The sequence below is a fragment of the Xiphophorus couchianus genome, chromosome 1 (genome assembly GCF_001444195.1).
Source record: "Xiphophorus couchianus chromosome 1, X_couchianus-1.0, whole genome shotgun sequence".
In the NCBI taxonomy this organism is placed as follows: domain Eukaryota; kingdom Metazoa; phylum Chordata; class Actinopteri; order Cyprinodontiformes; family Poeciliidae; genus Xiphophorus; species Xiphophorus couchianus.
Genome location: NC_040228.1, coordinates 18,214,230 through 18,223,045, shown reverse-complemented (window position 1 = coordinate 18,223,045; position 8,816 = coordinate 18,214,230). Strand labels below are relative to the sequence as shown.

Below are 8,816 nucleotides of genomic sequence, written 5' to 3'. Positions count from 1 at the left end.
TGTGAAGACTACCACTTCCTGTTTCTAAAAAAATGTCTTTTGGTATGTTGGCAATAGGCCTGAATGAAGCAAAAAGGACGTTACTCTTGTCAAATAAAGGTGAACACTAAGTAGATACATGTCTTCATTTGAGTTTCTTTTTTAATTCCCTCGTCTACTTGGCGATGCACTTGCTCAGGTCTGATATATATATATATATAGCCATCAACTTATGGGTTCTTGAAAAATCATTGTGGTACAGACCTCTGAAGGGAATCCATATCCACGTGAAGATGAATGACAGACACCAAAATGCAAATAAAGGTCTTCATCAAAGCAATAAACTTGTGTTTTTAGAATTTTATTCTTCAAATTATTTTGTAAAATCTCATTTACATTTCTTTTTCCATATATATATGTATATATTTATATATATATATATAATATTCACCAATTAACAGTTTTGGCTATTTTCCCTTTCTACCCCATTTATGCCCACACACTGATCCTAAGTTAAATACCCCTTCACATACACATTGTGCGATGATGATCCTTAGTGCCAAGGTAGGTGGGTGGGTGTTTGGGGATGGATCTGAACAGAGCATGCCAGGAGAAAGGCTACAGAAACAGGGCATGGAAATGAGGCAGCCTAACTACAACACCTGTATGAAAACCAGTAAGATAACCACACAAAAGGTAAAGGGAGTATCTTCTTCCACAATGTCTTAAGTAATTATGGTGCAAGTCAGACCAATCATGTTAAAGAGATTGATGTATAACATCATAATTTCTTCCCAGAAATCAGCTATTTGTGTTGATAAATGTAAACTGCACAAAGTCAGTTTTTCAAACTTCTGAAATAGAGCCAACTAATCTAAAGGCAGCCCTCAAGACTGTTTAGCCCTTTGTAGTGACCAACACAAGTCATCAGTCTATTGTTTACAGTCAGAGCCACATCAAATGGAGTGTAAGTGGCCATCTATGTTGATTTTCTTCACAGGCTTCTTAAAAAGCCCACAATCTACAGACAAAACTCAACTTTAACGAAAAATAAAAAGTAAAAATCACAGGTTTATATGTTACATTAGCTTCACATCCAGACAAGCCATACAATGTATTTGTTTCCACTCCAGTGAGAGTTGTTCTTCATTTGGCAAAACGATCACTCTTGACACATGGCTCAATACTTCTGAAAGTCCTCGGTGATGCTGGTTATGAATTGCAAACAGCTACTAAAACACGACTACTCTGAAACATTTAAAAAGGCTTGATTGGATGGAAAAAAAATTGCACATCTCCCCAAAGGTCACATGACTTATTGATACACTAGTTTAGATGAAGTTGAAATCTCTTAAAGACCCTTCCATCTACTTCAAACTGATATCAAAACATCCCTTTTGATCCGTTTTAATATGTTTAAGACAACACCTGACTTTAGCTTTTAAGGAAAGGAACAAAAAGGTTCAAAATTAGACATTGCTTCCTGAATCCAATGTCAGACAAGGTCATTACAACACATCCCATGTACAGGTGTACAATATTCTGCTTTAAAAAAAAAAATAAAGAAATCAAGATGCACTTTAAAAAATATCTATAACCTTCTGTACTTTTAATCCATTTTTTCTGAAATCCAGAAATGAACTTTACATTTGGAGTCTGGAGATTAAATAGCAATGCTGAAACAACAGATTGATAAAACATAGTATCTGACAACATTAACAAATAAATCAAAATATTCTATGATAAGAGAGCTATACAGTCTTAAGGCATTCAGAGGTTAATCATGACAGCACATGAAGGCTCGAGCAGCCCAAGCAGTCTGTCAAAAATAAATCAGACTAACTTTTATTTTTTATGAGAAGTGACTGAAAATTAGCCCTTGGTAACTATAGACTTTTTACATGGAGAACAAGAGTAAACACCACACAGACCCATTCAAGCATGGGCTAATGTTTAAACCGAAGCAGCATATCTCCAACACCCAGCTATGAAACAGATATAGCAGAGGGGCTCTGAGTGTTTTACAGCAAGCTGAAAGACTTCAACTAGTTAAATCAATGTAAACTTGCAATAAATGTGCTCAAACTTTAGATTTCAGTTAGAGATGCACCAATAAGGTTTTTCCAGGCCAATTCCGTGTTTCCGTCTTTTGACATTTTACCTATAAATTCTGACAGCTTCCAATTTTTTTCTGCACAGCAACAAAAATAAAATGTGCAATAGCTTCATTGACAGCAGCTGTAGCTTTGAAAATAATGGAAATAAAACAGTAACCCTCAATCTTTAATTTTTATTGAGTGTATCAAGCTACATGCTGATTGCTGATGCATTTCTACACTGAATTAACCAACCGATCATCCTTCACAGCACATCGAGGGAAAAGTATCCAGATCTGAACTCTGACCTCGTTGATTGGTGCATCCCCGAAAAGTAGTGTAGTAAAAGTCTGCTTTGCAAAGCTATTAACGTTAAATACTTCTATAATAGAAAGCAATAAAGTCTAAATTAATTATGAGACTCTGAGCCGGTATCAGTGCTGAGCTGAACTGCAACATAAGTGGTTTCTGTTTTTGCCAATCCAACCGAGAGAAAAACATAAATGCAACCCAGTTAAGTAAGGAAAAGTAGAAATTACAAATTAAAATTGTTTTTGCTACTTATTAAATGGAGTCAAGTATTTGGAACAAGAATATTCTACACAATTCCTCCTTCACTAAATAAACATCTGAACCTGATTCCATTTATAATACATTTGGATGGTTTTCTGAGGTTACCGCACCACTTTTTAAACACAGACAACTTGTTAATTAAATGCTTTGTTCTGTTTATTTTTTCCTCTGAATATTGAGGCTAGTTTTAATCCACAATGTCAAACTGGGTGTAAGCTGATATGAATTGAGGTAGACAGAAACCATTGAGGAGCATAAATCTTCATACTGCCGAAAACCAACCAACAGTTTTACATTTGTTAGTCACTAGACATGTTTACAAGCATTAGATTTCCTGTGACCCCACTTGAAGCTGAACGAGAGTCACTAATTTGCGGAGGAGGCATCATGAATCATGTGGGGTTTGTGGGAAGTAATGAGAGGGACGAGGCCTGAAACTGACACCAACGGTCTGACGGAAATCATCTTCAACATCTCGAGTTCACAGTAGCGTTTAAAACTGATCCAAAGAAAGAAAATTACAAATATTTCAGGGTAAATTTACAAGGCATAATATTTTAAATAGAACATATGTCTCTTCAGGATATCTTCTACCCCATATCAACATATGTAAGATGTACATCCAGAAAATGCCAGACCTCATGCCCATTTAACAGTCTCACATTGTCCTAGAGAACAGAGAGTTACTGACTTCCAGTGTGTTTACTTTTTTTCCCAACATTTTTCAAGTTTTCTAAAACATTACCTTTAAATATTAGGCAAGCTCAGGTCTTTTCTACACATACATACACACACTCATACATAAATATATACTGTATCTACTTATGTATATATATTAATATATAAGAAGAATTTTTAGCTGAGAAGTTAGGCAAAGTGTATAATGTTCATCGGGGCAGATTTGACTACAATGAGATGAAGTTTAACTAATTTGTCCAGTTTTCCCCATGCGGAGAGTAAAAAACTAAGAACAGTGGGAAGCGCAACGTCAACACAGGATGACTGAAAAGCACGTCATCTGGTAAAACCAATAAATAGAGAAAAGGCTTACAGCTTTACAAGGCAGAGAGTAGGCATGGGCCAGTTATAGGTACTGAGGTATAAGATGGTGTTACAAAATGGAAATTTTAAATCTAAGAAGAAAAAAAAACATTTGCCTCATTCTGTTCCTTCATATTAAATTCAAATTTCAGTTCAAAATACTTTATTAATCCCAATGGTAAATTCAAAGTTGCATTTTATAATAAAGTCCCTATAATGAGATGCCACAATACATGGGGTAAGTGCAGTGCACCCCTTTCCTTTTCACCGTATGGTAGTGCCATTTTAACTGTGACTTTCCCATTCAGCAGCTGGCTCCACGTGCAGATAGCCTGACTAATTTTGTTACTCTAAAGAGCAGAATTGTAAAAATATTGTATTATGCACAGTCAACACTTAAAAACTACTCAAAAATTTAACAAGTGTAAAAATAAATGTAAAGATATCTATAATGATCAATGTCTCATTATTTTAGCCACATTGGGAAGAACTAATGCTTCTGTTTTAATTGATTATATCATGTTTAACATTTTATTGTTTTCATTTTCTGTGTGTGCTCTATCATGGTGTGTGTGTATACCATGACAGAGCTGCTCATTACCCGAGATCATCACAGCGTGAGAATCTCACACCGCCCCATGCCTAGCGGAGAGCTGGGTTAATGACATGGCTCTGTGGTATGTGTATTCCATGGGTCTACTGTCAGCGAGTGAGAATGTACAAGTTGGAAAAGAAATCACTAGATAAAATCAGAAACCAGAGAATGAACTATGTAAGCCAAGCTTAAAGCAATAGTGCAAAACTACATTAAATGTTAAGGGATTGTACTGAAGGGGATTACTCCGCCTGCCTGCTTCATCGATACACTAGGTGTGATATGGTGCCAGATTTAAAGTTGAGCTGATGGTTGGGCACAAAGTTGTGCTGAGGATTCTTTCGTGTGCACACATCTTTCGCATACAAGCCCATGCAAGAGTCACACGACACCTTAGAGCAATTTACGCAGGTGTGTGATGCGCCTGGCTTGTTGCAAAACCCACATCGTGACCCCCCAATACTTATGCGCTCCGTGCTCCCTGCCTTTGGTGTTGTCATAGCAACTGACTTGCTTGGAAACAGTTTGGTGGGCATGAGGGGTTTTTCCAACATCTGGGGGTGAGGGTGGGGATGGGAATGAGAATGGGTCAGGGTTAGAGGGTGTGGATGGAGATGCGGGTGAGGCTGGGCGTTGGAGTAGACCGATAGCTTTTCCTTCACAGGAATGTATCCATCAAGGGGGCGTGGGGATTTCGAGTGGTAGTCCTGGAGGCCACAACAGGGGGACGGATCTATATCGTGGCAGGCGGAGCAAAGAATCATGTCACACCTCTGACAGGATGCCATTGTGGAGCATCCCAGTCCACAACCCTGACATTTCACACTACCATGAGCTTTGAGAAGCCAGCCATCTCTGGCATCACGTGGCTCTCTGGATGGCGGTCGAGACGGAGTTTGCCTTCCTCCCGTCCCGACACCACCTCTCTCTGTGTACAAGTCAATGTCATCTAAGGAGGACATATGGTAGGACGTGTAGGGGTCAACTGGAGGAGGCGACTGCATGGGGAAAAAGTCTGCAACAGGGCTGTAGGAAGGTGGAGCAGCAATAGAGAAAAAAGATGCAGATGTGTTGGGCCTGATGATCTCATCCTTCATGTCTTCCTCTGTGTCCACAAACAGAGGCTCCTTCCTTAGACTCAGAGATGCCTTCAGGATAGGCTTGTTGACTGCTGGGTGCCAGTGACCTGCTCCATCTGTAACATCCACAGACTTGGACGGTCGGCTTCCTCGTCTCAGGTGGTGGGCATAAGGCCTTTCTATATCCAACGGTCGAACAGACAACCGAGCGATATCTGCCCCGAGGCTGTCTCGTCTGCGCAGCGCCTCAGCGCAACCAGCTGCATCATCTCTACAACCCCGGCGGAGCTCCAGAGCTTCCAGCTCCGAGGCGGAACCGCGGGCGAGAGCCACCACCTCCCCTAGAAGACGACACTCTGCCTGAGCCAGGAACAGCTCAAAGGCTAACTGGCGGAGATGACTGCTGTCTCCTGGGTGGTCCAACAAACGGAATTGCGAATCATGTTCACAGGTATATCCAATGGTACGCATTAGCGTTCGGAGTTCAGCGTCAGAAATGGCAGACTGCAGGTGGTACACATAAGGGCCTGTGAAGGTCTAAAAGAGAGAGACATCTGTCAAACACTGGCACAATATAAAATAATCATCAGTTCATGGTGTGATTTTTATCCTTAATGCAATTGGTCTAAAAATCAGCATGACCACAGCTCAATCTAAAGATTCATAAATCAAAACCACTTAAGTACATTTTTAGATATAATTTGTAATAAGGAAAGTACTGAATTGCAATACATGAGCTGAATTTGCAATGTTAGATGTAAACGAACATACAAGGATAGAAAGAAGTTCAAACTATTTCCTAATTCCAGGTTCTTACAATTCTTAGGATACTGATTGCAACCAGAGTTTGTTCTAAAAACAAATGTAATACTTTTTTTGTGTCTCTTTTCAACATTCAGAATGCAAAATCATAATCATTTTAACTACCGAAAAGTTACAGATGTATGTAAAACCTTACTTTGATCAATTTTCTGGAAACTAATGGGTAAAGACAACTACAGTGGCCCTTCAACAGGAAAACACAATCTAAATACAGACAAAATAAAAATTTTACAACAATCGAAATAAAAATAAATGTTTATAGTTTCTTTTCCTCCCTAAATGCTGGTCTGGGAACTTCTGGGAAGTCTCCAAAACCTTGCTTAGAGTGAAGCTTCTGGATACAACCCAGCAGTCCTTAAAGTATTCAAGTATTCAAATAAAAAGCTAATTATTCTGACTTTATTTTAGATTCACCATCTCAGGAATATCTGCAATAACTAAAATAACAATAAGGACTTAAACAAGAAAATATGTTACAATCAATGCATTTACGTGATCAGAAATTACCATAAAAAATTATGAGGGAAAAAAAAGCTCTAAAACATGAAACCTTTTTGAGCTGAAACTTTGAGGTAAGAATCTACCAACGGTGTAACCCGATGACTGTCTGGTATTAATAAGTAGCTCACACAAGTATTATTCCAATACTAAGTCTTATTATGACACCTGTGATATATAATAAAACTATGACAAAAAATTACACTCACCTTTATACATCGAAACTCTTTCTTCCAAGGGAAGAGCAGGAGGTTGGTGCAGATGGTTTCCAGAGTGTGAAAGGCCCTCTCCAGACTCTTAAGGTTGCCTCCTCTCTGGCATCGGAGCGAGTTCTCCACCATCTCGTAGAAACGGACCATACGAAATCGCTGACCAGGATCTGGCTGATAGGCTCCGAGCAGAGCCGTCGATGTGGAGAGTAGTGCCTCGCTGTCCTTGTGTCTGCTTCTGTCTCCCTCCAACGTACTTCCAGTTCCCGTATATCCCCCCTCCGGACGCCTTTCCAGTGCCGTCACATACCTCCGGAACAGGTCCTCTCTCAACTTGGCATCCATTATTTGCAACAGACAATCATTCAGATACCAGAGAGACCCTCAGCTCTTCAGGCACGCCTCGATTGGAGATGCCACATTCAAGCACCATTTTAGGTGAGCATAATTTACCGTGCACATTGGCACACACTAAATTCCAATGTTCTGGAGAGAGAGGAGCAGATAGACTCAATAGCCCATCCTCTAACCACAAAAAACTGTGTTTTGGCTATCAGTTGGCGGAGCAAGGCAGCAGCCTGTATGGTTGTCTTTGTCTGGGCATCTCTTCTTAATCTCAAAGAATAACTTGTTTCAAGACAAATAGGTCTGTGTCACACAGACAGCAAGGAGGAGATTTGCTCTCTGGCAATTCAAAGTTGGATTTATGGAGTCCCTTTGCTTCAATATTTGTAGAGTTTGAGGTCACTCATTCGGACAAGTCATTCTTAGCAGAATGGTTCTTCTCAGAAATTTCCAAACTGAAAGAAAAAACAAAAAAACACAAAGGACGATTACAAAAAAGGCAGTTTTATCACACATATCAAAATAAGAAAAGGCATGCTATATGAGTCTAAATATAGAGCCAATTGGTACAGTCTTGATCTGATTATTGGTTTCAAGGTACAGTTTAAAATAATTTCAAGGAGAAGACAAAAAAGGTCCCACAGTATTCTCTTGTATGGACCATAAGTAAGGCAGTACAGCTCTGTGGCATGAGTGGGATGCTGAAGATGCACTGCGTGGGTTCCTGAATGTTGGTTAAACCACCGATACAGCTAGAGTGATTCAATTACCGTCATGTTTGTAACAGCTACACAGATTTGGATAGTTCAAGTATAGATAAGCACATTTAAAGGTAGAGAGTAACACACTCATTTGTTTAAATTTGTGCAAGTGAAAATGTGGGCTATGGCAAAGAGCAATTACCTTTATGAAGCCATTCACTTACAATCCCCAAAGTTATTAATGAAGGAATTCTAATGTGTAGTTTATCTGTTTGCAATCGTGTGACTGTTAACCACAAGGAAGAACGTACTTGGCGTTCTTTCGCAAGCTGGCTATACCAGTTTCATTACAGATACAGTGAGCATCATGTAGCCAGCTAGCACGCAGTGTTAACATTCCTTTTCACTGCGTATATCAACTGCGACAGCATCAGTAGCCGTATACAAAGACCAGGAGAAAACACAACAGCAGCTTTTTCGTGGATTCTCAATCTCAACCCCGAAAACAGCAATCGAGAAAGACCCCAAACTAAAAGAAGCAGTGAACGCCCATTTCATCACAGCTGCCTAGCTAACGTTTGCTCCTAGCTAGCAGGGCGTTCCATCGTAACCAGGATCTCTTTATCGGGTTTAGAGAGTCATTTATCAACACAGGAAGATTATAAAACAAAACCTGTGTGATTTACAGTAAATATGCTTCTCATAGGGAAACCCGCCGCCTTTTGAACAGAAACCTCGCCACCCGTGTGTCTTACCTTAAGCAAATGTTAGCCTGGCTAGTTACGCCTCCTCAGCTGTTGAAAATTCTCTTCATCGCAATGCGCATGCGCTCAGAGCGTCAGCATCGTGTGACCCACGTGCTGAGGAAGAGAGGGCAC

General features: G+C 39.8%; 1 protein-coding gene across 2 annotated transcripts; it reads right to left on the bottom strand.

The window, feature by feature from the left end:
* Positions 1-462: 462 nt before the first annotated feature.
* Positions 463-8,787, bottom strand: spata2 (spermatogenesis associated 2). Of its 2 annotated transcripts, none has more exons than XM_028018443.1 (3): positions 8,694-8,787; positions 6,893-7,692; positions 463-5,900 (listed from the first exon to the last, which is right to left on the bottom strand). In XM_028018443.1, the coding sequence occupies exons 2-3, from the start codon at positions 7,235-7,237 to the stop codon at positions 4,545-4,547; spliced, it is 1,701 nt and encodes a 566-aa protein (XP_027874244.1). In that variant the 5' UTR covers positions 7,238-7,692; positions 8,694-8,787; the 3' UTR covers positions 463-4,544. The 2 variants fall into 2 exon arrangements, with proteins under 2 accessions (XP_027874244.1, XP_027874251.1); XM_028018450.1 differs by lacking the exon at positions 8,694-8,787 and adding an exon at positions 8,625-8,678.
* Between the last annotated feature and the right edge of the window lie 29 nt (positions 8,788-8,816).

Coding starts and splice junctions, on each gene's coding strand:
- spata2 (XM_028018443.1), bottom strand. CDS start 7,237: ATGGATGCCAAGTTGAGAGAGGACCTGTTCCGGAGGTATGTGACGGCA. Junction 5,901..6,892: donor AAGAGTTTCGATGTATAAAG/GTGAGTGTAATT, acceptor TCTCTCTTTTAG/ACCTTCACAGGCCCTTATGT.